Source organism: Haemorhous mexicanus, chromosome 19 (genome assembly GCF_027477595.1).
Source record: "Haemorhous mexicanus isolate bHaeMex1 chromosome 19, bHaeMex1.pri, whole genome shotgun sequence".
Classification (NCBI taxonomy): domain Eukaryota; kingdom Metazoa; phylum Chordata; class Aves; order Passeriformes; family Fringillidae; genus Haemorhous; species Haemorhous mexicanus.
Window position 1 is genome coordinate 11,133,613 of NC_082359.1, and position 23,160 is coordinate 11,156,772.

The window sequence follows — 23,160 nt, forward strand, 5'->3', positions numbered from 1 at the left end:
TTGACTTGTTTTAAGGACAGCAGGGAAGCTGGACAGCTGCCCAAGAGTCCATGCCATCATCAGAAAATCTAGTGAATCAAGATGACAAAACAAGCTGAAATGACTCCTGTAGGATGGACAGCAGTGCCAAAGAGCAATCCAGCCTCATGCAAATCCACACCACACTTCCTGCAGGCCTTCACATGCACTGAGCAGCTGAAATGGGGCTTGACACTCCGAGGCCCTGTTTCAGACTCCAGAGGGGATGATCCTGTCTCCCTGCAGGACAGTGGAATAACATCAACATCTCCACGGAAAGGAACTAAGCAGTAGCTTAAATCAGTATTTCCCAAAGCAAAGCCCTTGATGTGACACAGGGCATGAAATGGCCCACACAAATCCCCACCAAAAATAGGAGAAAATTAATGCAGTGATTGAACAGGAGTACTGGAGTTGACTGTACACAGGATCTCCAGTGGCTGTAGGAAAGGATGCATGGATTCTTCCTTCCAGAAGTCAAAATAGATCCTGGAGTAAGAAACACCCACCTAGGCAGCTGGTAGGCACTTCCACAAGGCTAAGAACTCCTTTCATTCAGCAAGTGGTGCAGGGAAGGACAGACAATTCTAGGTGAAGCAAGAAGAAAGAGATGGGAAGCTGTGTGGTACAGGTAAAGTCTGAGTTACACAGATCTGTACTGATCCAGAGAAAAGGCAACTTGAGGAATGTGATCCCAAGGGGAGAACACTCAATCATCATTCAGTACTTCCAAAAATCCATTCTCTTGGCAAGACAGCACCACAATCCAGTTTTCAATGTGGATTTCAAGAGCCCACTGCAAGAGCTTCCTAGGACAGAAATCCTCAGAGCCAGGAATTTAGCCAGTGGGAAAACAACTGCCTGATCTGCCTCAGCAGAAATCCTGAAGAGGTGAACCAGCAAGGGGAGCTAGGTTGAGGGGGTTGCTCTGTTTGTTAGTAAGCCATCCACAAAGAGGATGGCTAAATTCAGGTCTTTCTCTGTCCCAAGAGGAGGAGGATCCGAACTGCAAACCTCATGGCATATGATGTGGTTACAGTGCTCCTGTCAGCAAGACCATTGAAGAGGGGATATTTGGAGCAGCCAGACATTACCTCTGGGCTTCTCATGCACCAGAGACTCTCTGGTGTCTGCAGGGAGAGGCCAACATAACATCCTTGGAGTCCACATTCAGCAACACTGACACTGGAAACTTCCAGACACCCAGACTGCAGAGATCTGAGCGGAGACCGACACCAACACCCAACTGGGCAGGTCACAAAATACAGTGAGAGTGTGAGATGGGGAATCCCTGGCCCCCAGCCCAGCCCAGCCCAGGGAGGCCTGGGCAGCCTGTGAGTGCCCCCATGCAAGGCTGGCCTCCTGCATTATGTGCACAAATCGGAACTGGCAGGGCGATGTGTGCCAATTCAGGGCCAGTGTCATGGGGCCACAGCGTTTTTCATCACATATGAAACAGCCTAAAATTGGATTTACCATCTCTTGGAACCATGGCCTTTTCCCTCAAGTCTTAAGTAGATCTTATTAAGGGGGGAAAAAAGGGTTTCTTTATGGGGGGGAGGAGGAGGTAGGGAAAAGGAAGGAGAAAAAGAGAGGGATGTTAACATTGGGAAGCCATGTAACGAGGCAGCCTCTTTCCACAGCAATGGTTGTTCTGGTTTCCCTATTTTAGATGGGGGGGAGGGATAGCTGAAGAGCTATTTGCAATCTAACTTCAAAGGCTTTAGTCGGCTGGGAAGCTAAGTCATGCATAAAAGGATGGTAGAGTGGCAAGAAAATACCCCCTACAGATAAATTAGTCAGGGAATGTTCTCTGCTCTTCCCAAAGACTTTCATACAGCCTGACTGGCTTTACCCAGGTAAAGCCCTTTTCAGACATCAGGTTCAGTGATGCAGAGTTCTGGGAACTAACCAGCCAAATCCAACAGAGGAACTGAACAGTCTCTGAAAACAGAAAGGCACTGGTACACATGCAATGGGCTCCTCTGTCATTTTCTGGCACCTCAGCTATTATTTCATTCTAAGATCTGTCCACATACAAAAGATGCAGAGCTCAAGGCAGCATCCCCTACTCTAAAGATGCAAAGAAAAGCAAGGAGTTCAGAAGAAATCACAATGTATACAGAGAACTCAATTCCCAAATGATTCTGTAACGCTGTCTTGCTCTCCACACTGGTGTGCAGAAATTCACCCACATTTCTAAAGAAGGCACTTTGCCAAGATAAAGGGAACTGGCAATGTTAGATCAGAGTCCACCTATAAGAAAAAAAAAAAACAAAACAAAAAACCACCACCCTGCAATAACTGCATGTGCAGAGTACACAGATTCCCCACAGTTCAGTGCCAGGCAGGAGCTCACATGCCAGCCCCTGACCTCACCCTCATCCTTAAACCTTAGGTCAAATGGAGCCATGAATTCAGATCTTGCTACCAAGAAGGTGATAAGAAAGGAGATAGGCATGGAAAACAGTCTAGCTCCCCAGCTGATAGCAGCATGTTGAAGAATAGGTTGTACACGTGCTGTATTTAAACAGTTCTAATCAGCACAACTAGGCCAGTTTGATACTCTTCCCCTTTCACACAGAACTACTGTACCCTTGAGGATCTGCAATCCCATGGATAACACAGTTATGGCAGCATTGTCAGTGTCCTGTTCAGTGCTCTCTGCATTTCAGTGTTAGAACCAACAGTGGTTTCATTTGCAAGACCTGGATGTCCCTAATATGACCTGTACAGCACTGAGTCTCCTCAGAAGGGAGGGCAGAAATAAAGGAATTTTGGGTCTTGAAGAAGAATGGGCAAAAGAAAAGAATTTTTGTTAGATTATTCATCAGTCTCACCCTTTAAGGCTCTCCTGCTCACTCCCACCTGCCCTCCACACCACTCTCCTTCCAGCAGCTCTGTTCTGGCCCAGCACCAGCTATTTGAAAATAAATATGCATGAAAGAGGGAACACTGTTAATAAGGTCTTTAGGACCTTGTTATCATCCTGACTGCAGTCATGGTGGCTGCATGGTATGGTTTCAAACAAGGAAACCTGTGGCTTTCTGTTCTGGAGACAGCCACCACCATCACCCCAGACAGGAAAATAGGACATCTGCTGCATTTCTGAATTCCCAGAAAAACTGCTGCAGAGAAGAAGGTTCAGCCAGCCTGCAGGATCTTGAGAGACAAAAAGCATTTACTCACTTTGGACAAAGCCCCCACTGGAGGTGGCACAAATGCTCTGGGTCTGCTGGGACACAGCCTGGAGTGGCCCCAGGGAATAGGAGGCTCAGGAGACACAAACCCTCCCTGGCTGTGAGTCCTTCACAGCAGTGACCACAAGCCACGAGTGGCACCCTAATGAACTAAGCAGCTCCTCATTTTCTGAGCATTACAACACAAACCTAACAAGTCCTTCCCAGCAAAGCAGTAGATGCATTAAAACCCAGCTGGACCACAGGAGATGCTTCACTTTGAGGAGCCTATTTCCAGCAGCTGAGTAGATGCTCTTCCTTAAAAGTAAGGATGAGGCCAGCAAGAAACTGTTCCCCTTTGGTAACATTTCTCTTCTCTCTGGAGGCAGCTTGAATTTTTCATGCTTTATTTCCTGCTTAGATTTTTCTTCTCTTGCTGTACTCAGATTTAGCTAAGTGCATACAGTTAGAGAGGACAGAATCAGGCTCATCAATTGAGGAATGTAACATATTAATTAAAATAATAAAAATCTTTTTCTAAGACAAAGAACAAGAAATACCTCCAAGCTGTCCTTTTTTAAAACCTGCTCAATGAGGGAAATGCAACTTTTTCCCCCAACCACTCCCTTTGGGTGATAAAAACATAAACCTAGTGGCTGCCAACTGCTGACTGATCCCTTAACAAAAATAATCCCTGTGCAGGACATAACATTTCTCATGGCCTTCAAGAAGAGACACTAAACTTTTACTATCAAACTATGCCCACTGTATGCAAAATAAATTGTAAAACCACAAGTGTTCTAAAGCATCAGAGTGGAAATACCCCCAGCTGGGCTGCATTCCCACTGCCATTTGTGCAGGCATAAAATATGCAAAAAAGAGAGGAGAGGTAAAGTGTGCTGATTCCCCACCTGTCCCCTCATTAGCAGGCAGGAGGTTTAAACAAACATATGAAAACACTTTTCACTTACAACAAAACTCAGCTGTGCACTGCACTGTCACAGGATACTGCACAGGCTCAGGAGTGCAGATGGGTTGAATAATGGATTAAATGTTTGTGGAAGACACATCCAGCAGCAGCTACTGAGCTGAGCATTGCTAATCTGCTGGTCAGGAGGGACCCAGGGGAGCTGCTGAGAGGCTGCTGCAAGGCACCCACTGCAGACCCAAAGGAAATAACCCCCAGCAACAGACAGCCAAGGAAAGGTAAAGATGTGCCTTTCCTTGCTTATCATGAGTCAGTCTGAAGTCTCTCCTGCTCTCTCTTGCAGCAGAGCTGTAATCAAGCTCTTCCACAGGTGACTGCCCAAGTGAAGGGCAGCTTGTCCATGGCAGAGCCCTTCAGCAGCAGCCAGCACCTGCTGATCATGTTCTGCTCCTCAGACCCACCACTCCAGCTCTCAGGCTCTCCTAGGACTCCTCATGTTGGTGACACTTTCTTTAGTCACTTCTTTACTATCTGCTTTAAAGAGCTTTGCTGAAATGCTTGAGGTGAGTGAAGCCCTGCAGAAGCTCTCAGCAGCACAGCATCACCACAGCCCATTCTTGAGCAGACACAGCTAAACCCCTTTCCATCACACAGCTCTTTATTGCTGTTTTTAAAGCAACATCCCTATTAGACTGATTCATTAGTTTGAAGTTATATATGAAGCCTTAAAAAGCCAGGTTACTTATTTAAAGTGCTTAGTGAAATAGTTGTGAGAAAGGCACAAAACCAGGCAAGCACAGCTCTGTGCTCATGCATTCCATGCCCTGTTCACTGATCCAGTGGCCAGCTGGAAGGCATGGGCATTTTTTTATTTTTTAAGCAGTTCTGCAGGAGCAGCTGCTGTTGTGGTTTGCAGCTCATCATTTATTACTTAGCACCATTTGGCCACAGCACCTTTTGAAGCACCAGAGCTCCACACTGGTGATTATCTCACCAACTACCATCAATACATCTCACTGGACACGATCCTAAAGTTGTGCCTCACTAACACCACTGCACCATGCAATGCTCTTGATACCAGAGCTCAGTTAAAACAGTAAAAATACTGCAAAAACTGACCCTTCTCTGACTGCAGCACATGTGGCCCAGCAACAACCCAAGACAAAGTCATGCAGCAAGACTTCCTCAAGCTGAAGCCTGAGCATCCAACCCAGCAGGGTTCACAGCTGACTGCTGGTGCCTGGCAGCCAGGCTGGGTGCCCCCAGCACGATGCCAGCTCCCAGGGAATTTAAAAGCAACCCCAACATCAGGACACCGCCCTCCATCAGGGCTCTGCTGGGCTGCCCCTTGCCACCAAACCCTCACCACCTGCCTGCCTCTCACTGACCTGGAACACACCTCAGCAGCTTTGCAAACCCATCTGCTGCTACCACTTTTCTGAGGTAATTTGGGAGATACACTATATTAACAAGCAAATAAATTTGTTGAGATTCCCTTGTCAAAATTAATCCCTTCACACACGTCTCCATGGCATACATTCCACTGGTAGATTGCCCTTTATGTATTACTGCAATTTGAATAATTTCATGCAGTATGAAGGATTTTCATATTTCCCAAGTATTCCTTTTTCCTGACAATAGCAAAATGCTTGTAGCACCATGATAACAGTTGCTCACATTTATCTTCATCCTTCAAAGACAATATTTCAATTATCTGCACTGGAAACTCTCAGCCACATCTGCCGACCAAAATGCCACATTTGGCAACTGCTTAGCAACAAGGACTGGAAACAGTCCCCAGAGCCACGTGCCAACATCACACCAGCTCCTGCTTCCACCAAACAACACTGCTATCACCTCAAATAAGTATATTTTGTTCTGCCTGGGATACACAAGACACCAGAAATAACAAGATCCTTTGGGAAAAGGGAAATCTGGAAATAAGCTGCCTGCTTCAGCAATCCCTCCCCAGGCTCCACAGGGAATGTCTCCCTGGTGTGTGCAACACATGTTGATCCTGCACCACAGGAGGAGGACAGGCTGCCTGGACATAACACAAAACTATGTCTGCTCACTGCCAAGCACAGTTCTTGATAGTTCTTGTGGAAAAAATCTGGATGTCAGAGAGCAACTCCCACCTCACATCACCCACAAAAGCAGCAGACATCAGATTCCTTGATCAAGACAGCAAAAAGGCTCAGGAAAAACAAAACCCCATCTGTCCTTGATGTCACCCACCCTGCACCATGCTCAGCCCTCTTCTTCCTAAGGCTCTGTGTCATTGCACTCAGTGGGGGAATCTGAGCAGCAGGGAGCCTGAGGACATCCCACCTTGAATGCTGGAAGGTGCAGGCAAGGAGGTGAGACAGGAAGGACTCGACCTTGGCAAGACCATCTTTGTTTCTCCTCCTCTTCCCCTCCTCACCATTCTCAGAGCCTTTTTCCTAACTATCTCCCTGACTTACTGCCTGATACTGAGAGACACTGGGCAAAATGCAGGTGAGCTGGTCAAAGGTGTGTGGTAATTGCACTTAGCCCACTGTTATCAACTCCACAGAAATACACAGTCCAAGCACAGCCCTTCCGAGCAGCCAGCAACTCCAAACCCACCAAAAAGAGCTGAAGCTGAGGGAAAACTGCCAGGTGAGCTCCAGCTGCCTGACTCCTTTGCAGGGAAGGCTGCCAAGCAGGGGCTCTGCTGCCAGCTCCGTGTCCGGGCGGTTTCGGTTCCGGCGCAGGCGGTGCCTCTGTGCTCAGCCACTGCCGGAGCCCAAGCCACCAACAACTTCCTCTACTCAAACTGCTCCTGGAGAAATACCCTTGCAGCAACCAGCGGAGCAAACCTATTCCACCTATTCCAGCCCAGAGAGAAATGAGAAACCTCAATCTGCTGCCTTGCTATTTCCACTTCAAGAGGCCTGACTGCACTGCTGGAAATGTGTGAAAGCAGATGCTGACCTTAATTTAGCACTATGCAAATAAAAAAATATTTGTAACTTCTTTTTTGTTTTTTCCCTTACCATTTTCTTTCTTTCTTTGTTTTTTTTTTGTATATTTTGTTTTTAGGAGCACAAAATCTTTTTGTCATATGAATGGGCATTTCCAAAAGCAAGCACTGCACTTTCATAATAAATCCTGAGACAGCAGTAACATGTCTGGGTCAAAGGAGTCCTCGTGGGCAGGTATGTGATGCACAGAGTTAACGATCTCATAAGTTTCATTCTGAGTTCTGCCCCATCTTCACTAGGTACAAACAAGCACCCCAAACTGAAAATTAAAATTAACAGAAGGGGGGGTGGCAAAGTCATGGGCCTCAAAATTGATGCAGTATGGAAAAAACATTCTACTGATGAACTGTATCTATTTAGAGGACTCCAGGAAAGGCACCAGCCAGCAGAAATTTGAATAAGAGCTCGTCTGCTCAGTGCTCTGTGTCAGACACAGACACATATAGAACACAGCGGCTGCTCCGGCATCTTCACAACCAGACCCAGAAATTAGTGCTGTTCTGGCGGCTGCCAGCACAATATGTTAACAGCAATTATTTTCTCAATATTTCTACTGATTACCTAACACACTGGCACGTTTTCTCAGTGTCACTGCATGTTGCAACACACGCCGCCATCCAGTAACTTGTCTGCATTCCCTTGGTCACTTTTCACAGCCATCAGATGCGAAACGCAACTGGAATGATAATGGGTTGGAGAAACTGTGAGGAAAATGTGTCACTTCAGTGTGAGGCTTCACAGCCTGCATTTATGAACATTCAATATTGTCACTGCTAAATCCTGAGTGTTGTAAAGAACAGGAAGAGCTCTGCAAGCAGCAAAAGGAAGATGGCCAATGGCTCTCTGACTGTGGATGGTCTGCAGAGCTCAGATTTGAAGATATTATTCCACCATGAGTTATGTGCTATGCTTAAACACCATAATTTGGATCTACCTTTGCAGTGCAGGGGCATCTACAGATTACACAAACACAAAATAAGCAATTAAAAAGCAGTTCAAGTATACACAGCCAGTCTGCCAGGAACTGAAAATTTACAGAAAGTCACTGGTGGGGAAACAGAACAAACTGAGCTAGTGACGAAAGTATTGTCAGCAACAGTGATTTATAAAAAGGAATGGCAATATCAATTCTATCAGGTATGCAAAATGAAAAAGCCTCAAAGCCTTGGCCCGGTGTGAGAGCAAAAGAACCACTCAGCCTCCCAACCACAGCTTGCTTTCTATTTTTCAGTTACACTCCACAGCATTTCACCATTTCCAGCTCTGTTATCAACCAGAGACATGTTCCCTCACTCTACTGGAGTTGTTTGGTATCCAAAAAAACCAAACCACAAACAGTCAAATATTTTTCCATTCAGGTTTCCTTCCCCCCACAAGCACACATGCATGAGGGGTGTATCATCAGGAATGCCAGATGGATCCTATGCAATACTGCTCTGAAAAAGTGGCAATAAAAACTGACACTGGGCTTGTTACCTCTTGCTCCTTCCTCTACTGAACATTTGTCTGGTCAAGCTCTCTGCTCTGCTAACCACTCTGCAAGCACTCCAATAATCAGATCAGAGCCAAATACAAAAAGTCAAAAGTGAAATACAACTTAGCAAAAATGAACAGACTCCTCTGCTTCATATGAATTTTTGTAGGAGCAGCAGGTTGACATGTGGTAAATGAATCAGTGTACAAGAAAGCAATCCCTGCCCTTGGTCTTCCAGCATCAGTTCTGAAAAAAAGGGCAAAACAACAACCTGCACTTCCACTGCTGTGGGAGCCTGGACATCCTTGCCTTGGTCAGGTTATTTAGGAACTGACCCTCAGCCCTCACCATCTCCAGGAGGATGCAGAGCTGCAGTCCTGCCCCAGCCTGCTCCCTCCTCAGGACTCAGTGGCTGAACAGATCACTGAGCTCTCAAAGGGGCCAGTGGAGCGCTGTAGTGTCACATTTAAATCACCTTTTGAGGGATTTGTGTGCTGCCTTTCTCTTCTGAACAAGCTTAAACTCCACAAGATCCCCCCTGAAGTCCCTGTGGCTTCTCACTGCTGCGGTGTGTGGGTCAGGGAGGGCAGAACTGAACCCACAGCTTAAGCAGTTCACTCTCATTTTAATTTCACAGGTTTAGCATGGCTGGTGTAATTCACATGTAAAACCACAGCAGTCATCCAAATCTCTGCTGCCTGGGCATTGGCTGGCTGCATTTCTGGAAATTCATGGTCATAACATGATACCTATTTTTTGAGTTTCCATTAGGAACCGGTTCTGTCAGGCATGATCACATTTGCAAGAGCTCAGGAGGCAGGAAAATTTGAAAAAGTGTTTATGAGACTGGGTATAAATCACAGCTCTCAGGCTTTTCTCCCTTCTTCAATTAAAAGGCTACATTCAGAGCAACCAATTCCCCCATCTACTCTCCCCATCTCCCTCCAGAAATGATAAATCCCACTCCAGCTGTAAACTGGATCCCAGGTGCACCCATATATATTATATATACTAACAGCTACCAATGGGCACAAGGGCTCTTGCACAGTTACTGTGGAAACGAAGGTATCAAATCTCCTGGCTCTTAAGGATCTACCTTCTCAACCTTAATGTGCATTTACCTTGAATAAATCACTTCTGAGCTCTTCAGCCCAGAAACATCCCTCAGTAGAGCAAGATTGGGAGCCTTTAGGAGGCTCCATGTAATTCATCCCAGGGGCTGCCTCCACCCCACACAATCCATGGGTGGGAGCAGGGTACAGGAAGAGAACATCCTCCTGCAGGCACAGATGGACTTGCTCCTGCCCAGCTCAGCTCCAAGGGGCATCAACTGCCCCTGGGGCAACCACTGCAGGTACTGCTAACACCAAAACCCTCAGCAGCTCCTCTCGCTGCCTGGACAACACCTGGGCTCTGCTTTGTCTCACCACAGTGTGAACAACTAAAGGCTGAATTTGGCTCTGCAGGAATGGGCAATCATTTACCAGCTACTGAAACAATGCCCAGTCTGGATGGGGATGCAGCAGCATGGAGCCACACAAGACACGGGGCAGTGTCTTGAGGGGAATGTCATCACATCCTGCTAAAGCTCCAGAGGGACAATATGACACTTCAACAAAAATTTCTTCCAGTTCTGGCCATGACCACACAAGAACCCAAAGATGCTTCAACACAAAGGGCAAATTCAGCCCAGATGTAACCTCGGGGACTTCAGCAGAGCTTGTTGTAGGGCTGAGCCTGACCCACCTGGTCTGTGTGTAAGCACAGCTGGGAAACTCTCCCTGGGCAGCTGTGGGAAGAACCACTGCATCCACACAGCTTGTCCCAGGGATGCTGATGCTGTCCTGCAAGAGGCACCTCAGCACCCAGCACAGCACTCAAAACACTCCCAACAGCCAGGTGAGACAGCTGCTGACAGCAGTGGCTTTCAGGGTCTCTAGGCCTGTTGAGCATTGTGTAACTTCCAGTTCACTCCCCAACCCATTTACTAAAATTCCCAGCAAACAGCAGGAGAACTGCTCTCACCTCATTCATGCTTCAGGATCTTTATTTTTATGATGATCTTTGGCATTTTTAAGGCGTCCCTCCCACCTCAGTAACCCAGTGCTTAGCTAAACTACCAGGAGGACAGGATCCTGCTGATCCCTCAATTAAAAAGTGCTTTTGTACTTATAAATCTGGAAAAATACCATTATCAACCCTACAGTCTTCCAATTACACACTGGCTATGCACACAAACTGATACATTCATAAGCTGAAACATGAAAAGCGTCATCAATACACAACAAAGTGACTCGCTGCAATCCTGTCACCCTCCCCAGCACAAAGGCAGGGCCTCTTCCTGCCACAGCCCAGCCAAAACAAGACCTGGCTCAGATGGGATGTCAAAACGTCAAACTGTACGTACTTAACCTTTGCACTTCCGAAACAGCAACAATCCTGTGAAAAGAAATTATTACAATTCTTTCCTTTTTATCTTCTCAAGCACATAGGAAAGAAAGTTTGTACATTGCTCCCTCAAAAATTTCTCTCATATAACGATGCAGCTCAGCTTTTTTTCTTTGCCATCTTCTAGTTTCTTGAAAAAGCCCACTCTGCCCTGCCTTCCTGTCTGGCAGGTTGTTCTTTTTGGAAAGGATCCTCCTCCTTCCCTTACCTCATACTGCCCAAATCCCACTGTTCCACCTCTCAGCCTGGTCCCTTGGCTAAGCTTAGCTGGACTTTCTCTGCAGACCTTAATCACTGCTCTGAGATTAGCTGGGTTAGGTGTTGCAGACAGATGCAGAGCCCTTCCTCTCCCACACCCAAAATCCCTGCCAAACTCTGGCTTAGGAGTATCATACCAGATAATCAAACTCCAGGGTCTTGCATGATAAATCAGAGCATTTGCTGGGCTTGGCTGTACCTCCTTTACTTGTGGCAAGTCTGGGGGGGTTAATCTGCCTGATGATTTGACAGCACTTCACCTACAGAACAGATGTTATTGTATCAGCAATCATTGACAAAAAATCGTGCTTGTTTTGATGGGGAACAGGAGGAGGTCCTTCAAAAACATTGATCACCTCAGGAAAAACTTCCTTGTGACTTTGCTGGCATCCTCATGAATCCTGTGATTTTCCCAGCCAGAGCACCCACCCAAAGAGAGCTGGCTGAGGCTGCTCTGACCCTTGAAGGGGCAAATATTAAGTAAATAAGTTCAAACTCTCTGCCCTTTATTGCTTCCTTATGATACTTAATGAGCCTCCCTACACTAAGATATCACCCCTGCTCTGCTCCCCAAGCCACATGGTCACAAGAAATATCTGTGTCTGCCTTCCCTCTGTTTTGCTGGAGGACTCTCTGAAGGACTGGAGTAGAATAGTGGTATCACAATAGGCTGAAGCTGGAGGTTCAGCTTTCCAGCCTTACACAGACTCAATGCCCCTCTCTAACTCAGTTGGAAAGCTGCAGCTCAAATTTCAGCCTGTGTTAAGTCACTGTTCAGCTCTGCTCCTTCAGCAAAAGAGAGGGAAGCCAGAAGAGCCTTTTTCTAAAGCAAAAAACTGTGTGGGGAGAAGGGTGGGGAAAGGAAGCAAAAACACATGGAGATCGTTTTTTCTGCATCACAAGGAGCAATGAAAGGCGCAGGCAACTTTTCAAACATGTCAGAATAGCTCAGTGATTTGTAACCAAGAGGAAGTTTGAATAAACAGCTCCAACAACAAACATCAACTTTTTGGGGGGAAGGAGACAAATAAATAAAGCAGCAATGACCTGCATGGAAACCCTGCTGCCACCCTTCTGACTTCTGCAGAGGATTGAGGCACTTACATAATTTTGTATCAGACCCATCAACGTGAACTTCTGACACCAGCATCTCATTAAGGGGAAATAAAGATTTAACATGGGCTTCAACATCAGCACGCTGCTGCCCCATATCACAACCTACAATATCACATCCCAGGCAGCCCCCCAAACCCAGTGACAGCTACAGAAGTGCCTGACCCCACACACCATGCTGGCACCTACCCATCTTCCTAAACACACTCAGAATTGGCTGCAACCCACTTGTATGAGTTCAAGGACAGCAGATACAAACCCAGAAAGGCAAGGAGATGAGGGATGTCTTCCTCACTGGTTTTTAGTCAAACTAACAGCGTCCCCTCTTAAGCCTGCCAGACCAGAGCTTAAGGAATCAAAACTCCATTCCTAATTAACACATCATCAGGCCCCACCAGCCAGGGACTTGCCTCCCAAGAGGGGAGCCTGGGCCAGCCTGGATGATGAATGAGAACTCAAGCAGCTGAACTGTTTTGGAGGCTAAATTGGCAACTGCAAGGACAAGCAGGTTTGGAAAGGCATGCAGAAAAAAACAAAATATCCAGTACAGTCACATTGTTTTCACTATTTAGCACCCAGACTGACACTGTGTTACTGCTGCAGAGCTTTCCCTCCAGTGAAGCATCCTGCAAAGCCCATGGCTAGGGGAGCAGCTCCTCCTCTCCTGAAAGGCAGCCACTTCTCTGGTGAAAACCTCACAACTGCAAACCACTGGAGGGAAACCCATTCTGCCAGCTTAACCCCAATAAACTTTCATAAGTAAATTAAATTGATCTACCATACTCGGGACATTTACACAAGACCAGCCCTCCTGACTGCAGCATTCTTGCATACCAGGGACAGCAGTTTCATCTGCTTGCATGACCATTATAAACATTGAGGAGAAAGGTCTGGCATTTGCAAAGATCTGTATTTTGACTGTTCCTTGACACAGCACAATAGGACCAACACATCCACTGCAGTGATACTCACATTTGTTGCAACAGACCTCCCAAACAGACACACCATGCAACATAATTCCTGTCTGCTGGCACCACTCCACACTGTTCAGCTCTGTCTCCCCCTTCAGCCACAAATGCCCCAGCAGAGGCAACAAGCTCCGCTCTATTATTGGAAGACTCAGTGGAGCACATCCCCCACAAGTCAACTGCCTCCCCCTTTCAAATACTCCCTCTCTCCCGAGCAAAGTGAGTATTAAAACCCAGCAACTGTCTCCCGTTGGAACCAGATGGCAGGAATAGCTGGAGAGCTTTCAAACACCCTATAGACTCAATACTTCAGTGCAACATGAAAGCCCCGTTAAGCAAGTGTGTGCCTGCATACACACCCCTGCTCAGGGACCACAGCAATGGCAGAAAGTGCTCCATTAACTCCTCTAGTGGCTTAAGTGCCTGTCAACACTCAGGATGTTCACACAGCCTGTGCACTGGCCAAACTTTGGTGGCTTGTGCAGTCCTTGAGCTCTCCTGAAGCTATAAATTGCAGCAGGCTGGTATTATAAATAAGGAAAGCTGGAGACTGCAAATGATTAAGACCGTTACTTTGTGTCACATCTAACTCATTTCCAGCTGGCTCGAGTAAAAGGAAAAGGAACTAGAAGCCCCACACTCTGACGACACAAAGACAAGTGTAATTCCCCACCCTGTCCAGCTCTGGGGACAGATGCAAAGCTTCATAACTCAGTTCCAGCTCACTTACCTCATCCATTTTTTCTGATGTTGGAGTCTGGTCACCAGGCACCATTTCTTTAGCCTCCGAGGTCTCAATTTTGGAGGTCCTGCTCAGCTGATCAATGGGAGTCATGCTGGCCTCTGATGTCCCCCGGGAATTCTGACTCAGAGAAGCTGTCCCAGGGATAGGCTCATCATCATCAGAGTCAGGTAAGGGTGTGGGGCTGATGTCCTCCAAGCCTGTGCTGGAGGGGCGCGAGGAAGGCGTCTGACCCCTGAAACCGGGCTGAGAGTTCGAACCGTATGTTGGGATGGGGGAGAGCTGGGAAGAAGAGGAGGAAATAGGGCTACCTTCCATTCGGATCTCATTATCTGAGTCATGCTCGTTAAGAAAGGGTAATTTTGTTCTCTGCTCTTTTAAGAGCATCTCAATCCTTGAGTCTAAACTGTTATGCTGCATCTCAGTCTCCATGGTGGGGGTGCCAGGAGTCTCGCTCCTCTCTGGAGTCTGAGAGAAGGATGCTGTGCTTGGTTCAGGAACAGAGTTTGAGTCGGGCAAGGGCGGAGGCTCCTCTGGTTTCTCCTTCACTGGGACAAAATCGATGCTCGGGGCAGCGCTGCTTTCCACGACCATCTCGGTGGGAGGCGGTGCAGGTCTCCGGTACTCTGCCTCCCTGGAACTCTGGGGAAACGGCTGCTCATCGGATTGGGGAAAAACAGCTGGTGCTTGATAGGGGGAGAAGGCAGATTTATAGCTCGAAGAACTAGAGTGGCTCAGGGGAGGAGTGTGAGAGAACTGAACTGGCTCCTGCTGATGGGATTTGAACGTACTAAACTGATGCTCTGTGCCTCGGAACACCCCTGCCGAGTTGTGCATGTAGTGGTGTCCCGGGCGACGGTTGTACGCATCCGTAAACTTCGTCTCGTGCCTCCTGGGTTTGTACCCACTGTCCTGCCCAAAGTGGAACACAGGCGTCGTCTGTCGGCTGGAGTAGGTGGAATCCTGGGAGAACGGCGTCCCCAGGCGCGGGGTGTGGGGGGTTCCCTGGGACTGGGGGGTGAATTGGCTGTAGGAGTTTGGGGTGTCTTGCCGGCAGCTGGAATAGGCTGTGTCATGGGAAAAGGGCGTGCTGCTGTTAGGGGTGACGGAGGATCCCGCGGAAGAGAGGGAACTGTCCTTCAGGCGCTTCAGGGAGTCCGTCAACTGTAACAACACGAGAGAAAAGCACCTAAACACACACTTCTATAACCATATTTGTCCAATCTGTTTGGTTTTCAGAGCAGTTGAGCGCCCTTCCATGGCAAAAAAATAAATAGGTTACAGCACCCCTGAAAACAAACCATTATCCATTGGTAACGGTCCTCTTTGATTTCAAAGAAAAAGTCAGGCAAGAGTAACTTGTCTGCAAGGGGAGGAAGAAGAAAGAAGATACAAGTTTCCCTTGTAAGCTACCCCCAAGAGCATCAGGTGAACAGGAGACTTCCACATCACTTTTAGCTGGAAGAGTTCCAGTTTCTAGCAACTATGTAATGCTTGTCTAAGCCGCAAACAGGGATGGAAATAAGGAAAGTCTGAGATGTGAAATCGTAAATTTTTTTTTTTTTGCGAACAAATCAAAACATACAAATGAGTGAACTGCCAGCCTGCAGCCAAAGCTGTGCAGCAGAGCTGGCCCACCACCCTCCCTACCACTCATCTGCAACAAGGGAGAAGCCTACACATACAAAAAGTTCTCAACTGCCAGAAAAACACCTTTTTTAAGCTTTTCACAAAGTCAAATGCTCAGAGTGCTACTGATTATGGCGTTTGAAACTGAAACCCTACAAACCTACAGAGCAGGCAGGTAATTGCTCTGCAACTCACTTCACAGGCACGTTCAGGGGGTTTCTAGGAGCAGCCCTGCTCCAGTTCAGACTCTGCTGAGTCATAACAGTGCCACACTTATCATCAGCTCCAGAATCAATCTTCCATAATGCAAAGCAGGAGCTCAGTGAGAATCCTCCTGGTAGCAAGAGAGGATGGACTGAGCTCCAGCTGCCTAAAAGTATACCAGGATAGTCAACTGGTGAGACCTCTTAAGCACAGGTAGGCACAGACATGTAAAATGACCTGCTTGGAACATGCCAGCACTATCAAACTCAAGCTGAACTCTCACCTGCCTGCTATGTTCACACATCTCACCCACTCAGTAGTGTGGACTTGCTCTCAGTTTGACCCCCTGGACACCATGACCAGAGAGACATCAAGAAAGTTTCTTCCTCAACTGTCCTAAAACCCACAGAAACAAGCAGGAAGCACGTGGCTGGTTCTTAACGACATCCACACTGCTGCACCTTTAGTGTAGATGTGCTGTAGAGTGTTTTTCAGTGGGGTTTGTGTATGGCCTGGAGGCAGGGATTGCAGAACTGTCAGATCTTTCTGCTCTGCATGAGAGGAGGAGCAAATGTCAGGAGTAATTTTCTGAACTACAACAGCAAACAAGTTTGCTGGCACATCCTAGTGTCAAAACCATGATGCAAACATTTAAAAGTTACTCACAAAGCAATAATTCTGGTGGTAATTGGGAAAAAAAAATCAATTCAGGACAATAATATAACACATTAACACAATATCTAGAGAAAGAATCTTAAGGATAATTACAGCAGGGACTGCTTTGTGTGATACCATCAATTAAGTGTTTTGCTGTTAGCCCTAAAAAAAAGAGTAAGAATAAATCTGCCCATTTTTATTTGAGATGTGGAAGTAACAGAAATGAGCAGTCAGGGTCTACTCATAGCAGGGTTCCCAGCAAAATCATTACCTGTCTCCCTCCTGCCTTTAAAAGCACCTTGCTGGGAGGTAAGGAAGAACCAACCTCTTTTATGATTTTGTTAAAAGGATACTGGGGTTTTGCCTTGCTGCTGTTGGGGTGCTTTGCTGGGAGGAGACTTTTTTTTCAGATCAATGGGATTTTCATGTTCAATGTACAGCTGCTACCTGTCTTCAGAACACTTGATCACAGAATTATTGAAATCATGTCATTTTAAGAAGTTGTATGAGTAGAGAGAAGGAAAAAAAATCTTTTCCAAATCTCTTTCAAATTTGATGTCTTAAAATCAGTTCTTAAGCCACAATGAGGAGCCAAAGTACATTCAGACAAGCCAAAGAGGCTGGTAACCTCACAAAAACAGGATTCCCTTCCCCCTGGCCCTCTCATTCCAGTGGGGTTCACAGGGAAGCAGGGAATCATGCAAAGCCACTGAGAGAATTGTGCCCTAAATATCGAGGGACCCCTGGAAGCCTGCAGGAATTCTGTCCACTGCTTTTATTAAAAGCTGATTCCAGCAACTAATTAAGATTCTGGAAAATTGATGCCACTATTGAAGCTCAGACACCTTCCACCTCTTAGCCTTTAAGCAAGGCTGAAGTCCGTGCGTGCTGAGGATTACACACCGCAGACGCCAGGCCAAATGTACCACTGTAAATCATTCCCCTGACTTCAAGGGAAAAATCTCATCTCAGGGACAGAGCTGATCCAGTCCTAACTGCAGGAATTTCTAATGTTAATAGGGCACATTCTGTTGGTTCTGTAGGCATTTTTCACTCAGAAAGACAAAAAGCGTTTCCCGTGCAAAGCAGGCACACACCAGCCACGTGCTCCACATTCAGAGGTACATTTGCTAATGGCAATTATGAGCAAGCTCTATTTATTTGTGAATTAGTAACATCCATTGGAACTACAGCAAGACACAAATACAGATAAATTAAAAACGTTAAAATGGTAATGTTAATGTTTGAGATTTTCTAGAAGTTTTTCTTTAAGGAAAGCCAAGCACACCTACCTGGAGAGCCTCGTTCCCAGTTGGGGACACGTCCTGTTCAGTGCCTACAGGGAGGGTCTGAGGAGTGTAAAGACCATTAACCAGCAGTTCATAGAATCTCATGCGGGTTTCACCTGCACAGACCACAATGCAAGAGTTGATTAAACAGAAAGATCACAATCCATGTAAAAACACACATTCTTGACACTCACATGACCCTGCTACCACTCCCAGCCCACTCCAGCCATGCAAGAGAGGAGCAGTTATCACCTCAAAGCTCGCAGGGATCATTTTAAAATAATCTGCTGGGCAAGTGAAGTCAGACACTCCCTTCTCCAGCCAAGACAAGGAGGTTTCTAAATCCTTTTTCCTCTTCTCAGCCTCCTTGGCAGCTCTGCTCTTTACCATGCTTTCTGGAGCGCAGCCGTTTCCCTCCTCTCCAAAGTGCCAAGCAAAGCTTGCAGATTTGAGAAGTGAAACTCTCACCCAAGGGAGAAGCCTCTGCCAACACCCAGGGCCACTTCAGAAAGCTCTCCCTACACACCTTGCTCATGAGAGCTGCCTGTTACTAATGCAAACACAATGCCTGGGAATGCTGAGGACAAAACCGTTAATGCTGTTTTTCCAAACAGGCACCAATTAATCCTTTTTTCCCCAGGTTTAAGGAGAACTCAGTGGCATCCTTCGAAGAATAAAGCCAGAGAAGCAAACTGTCCCATATAGCATTACTGAGCCTCAGCCTTTTCATTCCTAAAGTCTACAAAGACCCAGTTTCTTAATATTGAATTTTTCATTACTACAAAAACTTAATCCTACTTATTTTGCAGTCTGTAAGAAATCTCTCATCAGCTTCAAAGGCAACAGAATCAGACCCTGAAACTGTCTGAATTTTGCTCTGAGAGATAAAGAATACACAGAAAAATGGACAGACCAGGCACCTGAGCCCAGAAAATGAATTCAGAAAATACCTCCCCAAAACCAGGACTACTTTTATGAGAAAGTCCTGCAAGATCAAACCCCAAACTCCCTGTGAACCACCTCGTTCAATTCAAAAACAAAGCAACCCTTAGCACAATTCTGTCCTGAAAAAGACTTACTTATCTTGCACAAATGCTACAGATCAAGTTATTTGGGTATCAAATCTCATTTCACAAAGTCCTGAGCCTCATCCTCAACTATGTAAACTATTTAAGTTCAACCAAAGTCATGACAAAATAGATCTCTTCACTGCAAGAGTTTGAAGATAAGCTTGAAATATTAACACACACCACCCACACATGACACTACAATGCCACGGATATGGAAGTGTTAGGCTTATTTTCACTTGTGCTTAAAAAAATATCAAGTCATTGTTACATAGTTCTTCCTGGATCCCAAACATAATGCAGGAAAAGTTACAATTTCAAAGAGGTTTATGAATATGAAATGATTCCTAGCTATTGCTCTAAGACAGGTAATTACTAGTTGTGTCCAGTCTGTAGATGGATAAACTGAGCAGAGAATTTTCTTTAAACAACCCTGTCTCAGATGAGGAGCCTGGATTTATTAGTTTCAGATTCCCAGGCCTGTGCTCACACCAGACAAATAAAAATGATACTTTCCCTCCTAATATTTATTTTGCTACACTGTGGAAACAAAGTTTTTAACCAACCTTTCACTGTCTTGCAAAGCAGAACACTAGAAAGAAACTGTGAAAATGATACATATATATTTTAAGTATGTCCTAACCTGCTGATGCTATTTTAGGAACACCACTTTTACTTGATTCTGACAGATTATAGCACACTGACAGTCCTACTCTTATAGAACGAAAGAGAAGCAACTGTGTGAAAAAAATACATTAGGAGCATAAAGCTGGCAAACAAAACAGCAATGCAATTTGAAACTGACTTCAGCATTTTCTCCCAGGAAACAGAAGCATAACCCCCCCCTCATTTCCCTGATGTGCTACAAACTTTCTGGAACAGCTGCCTGGTCAAGACTCGCTGCATAGTTTATAAACGGAGGAGAACAAGGAGGAAGGCAGTATAATCAGCTTGTTTAAAATGATTGTCATTAAGACATCCATCATTTACAAAATAGCTTTAGCTTATATTATTAAAATCTGCAAATGGTTAATTTGTCCTTAAATGTGATTTTTACCTTCAAATTTCAAAGCAAGGGAAGGAGCCTGTCGGTAAAAATTATAGATACTAGAATTTCAAAGTATACACATGTAAGGTCAAGCCTAGCTCCCAACAGAAAATATTAAACTGCTACTGTGATTTTTCTTCTAACAGTGGTCAGTAATGTCAATAAACATCCTGTTCTACTCTATCACATGTGGCACACCAACTGCTGTGTTGGTTGTGCACTAAGCTGTTGAAACCTTTAAATACAGAACAAAAATATCAGCATTTTTAAGAAAATGGTGTTAGCAATGTCTTTTTCCCAAGAAAGAGTGCAGCAAGCCAGTTTTAATCTAGAAATGCCACCTTTAGAATGTAGAAATACAATCAGCAACTGATCCACACCTGTTCAGTCTTAGACATTTTTCTAAAATTCAGACAGATTTTAGCAAAGCCCTTTCACTAGCATGCTTGGAGGAGAGAGAACAGACCAAATGCAATGCCTTCACACTTGCAGAATATTTATGGGGCTTCTGAAGGCTCAGGAGTGGGGCTGGCAGCTGGTTCCTCCAGCACAGGGAGCTGCTGTCGCTTTAAGAGCCAGTCTCACACTTATACACTCGCACACACTGGCAAGTGCTGCGTGTGCACTCTGCTGTGCCAGCCCCCAGCCCGCTCAAAGTATCAATGAAATGCCAGGCACGCAGGGGACAGCACCCAGCCCCGCTGCTGCCACCAGAACCCACAGATTCGGGTCCCAGGAACCACCAGGACTTGCCCAAAAATCCCAAGTTTGCAAAACGCAGGTGCCACCGGGTCCAGCAGCCCCTGGCAGGTGGCTGAGAGAGACCAGCCTGGGGCAGGGAGATGGGGGACACGAGAGGGCAGCGAGCGGGGACAGGGACGGGCAGGGGAGAGGCAGGGGACAGGCAGGATGGCAGCATTTTGCAAATTACAGGGCTGTCTCTTAGCAACAGACAACACATTTGGCTCCACGTGACTCGCCCAGGCCCCAGACACCAGACCCGCTGCCGGCTCCCTTCGTATTTTTAATCACCAGGTCCCTGCCCTCTGCAACAGCCTCGGTGGTGGGAGTGGGACGGGCAGGGGCTCTGCAAACCCCAAACGCGTGAGGCAAAAATGCCCCCCCTTACCTTTTGTATCCAGCTCCACGTGGATGATGTTGCCCATGACAGAAGTGTTGTGAAGGTGCTGCACAGCCTCCCGGGCACCCTTGACAGTGGCAAAGATGACTTTGGCAATGCCCAGGTGCTTCTTGTTCTTGGGGTTGTAGAGAATCTCCACCTCTTCCACTTCGCCGTATTTCTTGCACATGTCGGCCAAAAAGTTTTCACGGATGTTGTCATTCAGCTTGGCAAAGGTGACCTGCTTGGGAGGCACTGGCCCCACGTAAAATTCATCAATCTGGAAAGGTGGGGAACGATAAAAATAATCGGCACTGTTAATGAGCTTGGGGGAGGGGCCTAAGGATGGCACGGGAGAGAGGGGGTTAAAGCATCCTGCAAACTTTGGGGAGGAAAAAACCTCCAAGGCTCTGGGTGAACCTGGGAGCTGAGCAGAGGCTCTGCCGCTGCAGCCATTCATTGGAACCGGCTCCTTTCTGGGCTACAAAGATGCGTTTTGAGCAGTACAGTCAGCGGAGAGCCCCCCTCACTGCCCCCTGCCCCAGAAGCCCCAGCTCCAAAACCTTCAAGTGATCTCGTTAGACAGATGCATTGATTTCTTGTTATCCTCATAGAAGAGGATTATTGTTAAACAGTTTGCTAAATAACAATGTTAATAGAAATATGACTGTCATTTAAACGGTTCATTAAACTATTTGGAACTCAGACTTTGCTCTCAGATAAACAAGTTTCCAGAGCTAACACCAAAAGTCAGGGCAGTACCTTGAATTTGGGGACAGACAGCTCCAACTCCTTCGTTTTGGTCCATATTCGCCCTATTCTGGGATCTCTGACACAATCCACAGGAGCGATCCCCGAGTTCTGGGAGAAGGAGGAGGAGGAAGAGGAGGAGAGAAAACATAGAAACAGCAATAACAAGACTTGAAATCGAAGACAAAAATAAAAGAAAAAATAAACCCCGAGGAAGCACGGGCTGTCTCAAGGGAAGGGGAAAGCGCGCACACACACACACACACACACACGTGTCAAATTGCAATACTGCTGGGAAATGCACACAGATTGGAAACACAGGAAAAAAGCCGCAGGTTTGGGCTCCTGACAGTTGAATACACAGTGTCAGGTGGCTGTAACTTTGGTGGCGGTGCGTGTCCCTCCCAGACCCCCCTCCCACACACATCACGCTACGGAGAGGATTACCACGACCCGGAGGGACCCCCAGCCCCCAAAACGCCGGTAAGACACAGGCTGGCAGGGGGAGACACGACACAATGGGGGAAACCCGGGAGCCCCCCACTCACAGGCATGCTGAAATGTTGCCCATCGTAACGGTAGAGTTTGTGCTGTCCTTTTTTCAGAGCCGGGTCAATAATCAACTTGTAACTTCTCCAATGGTGATTTCTTTTCTCGACAGAAGTGCTGGCTTGCGTGCTGTTCTCCATTCCGTTGATCCAACCTGAACGCGGGGGGGGGGGGGGGGTGGGGGGGAGGGGGGGGAAGAGAGAAAGGGGGAAGGAGAAAAGAAAGAAAAACCACACTAAAAACCATAAAGTTAAAAAAAATATTCAACAAAGACATCTTCGTTTCGGTGCGGGTTTTTCTTTTTTTTTTTTTTTTTTTTAACGAGCCGCCCGATCTACACACCCAGGCAGAGAGGAAATCCACCGCGAAGCGAGCCCCAAAATGGGGGAATTGCCAACCGGGTCCCCCCCTCCACCCCAACCAGACAAGAGGCAGAGAGGGAGGAGGAAGAGGAGAGGAGGAGGAAAAAAAAAAAAAAGAAGAAGACGAAGAAAAAAAAAGACCCAATCTCACTTGAACTCTGCTTTTTGCCATGATCTTCAGGGTGCTTGGCTTTTTCCCCCGCCTTGGTCTCTCGGAAAGACATCGCGCTGGGCGGCCGATCGTCTCCGGGCGGCGAAAGGCGAGCTCCCGTCTCACATGGGGCCGGTTACCGGCGCGGGCTGCCCGCCAGGCTCCTGCCTCCCGTTTTCGCGAGCCACCACATATTGT

General features: G+C 46.7%; 1 protein-coding gene across 1 annotated transcript in view; it reads right to left on the reverse strand.

The window, feature by feature from the left end:
* SETD1B (SET domain containing 1B, histone lysine methyltransferase) overlaps positions 1-23,096 on the reverse strand; it is a 47,922-nt gene extending 24,826 nt beyond the window's left edge. Inside the window, exons 1-6 of the mRNA XM_059863419.1 lie at positions 22,963-23,096; positions 22,449-22,603; positions 21,913-22,011; positions 21,160-21,430; positions 17,919-18,031; positions 14,125-15,300 (exon numbers count right to left, since the gene is read on the reverse strand). Coding sequence (XP_059719402.1) covers positions 14,125-15,300; positions 17,919-18,031; positions 21,160-21,430; positions 21,913-22,011; positions 22,449-22,603; positions 22,963-23,035 — 1,887 coding nt within the window. The 5' untranslated portion in view covers positions 23,036-23,096. The remainder of the gene's footprint in view (positions 1-14,124; positions 15,301-17,918; positions 18,032-21,159; positions 21,431-21,912; positions 22,012-22,448; positions 22,604-22,962) is intronic.
* Positions 23,097-23,160: the final 64 nt, after the last annotated feature.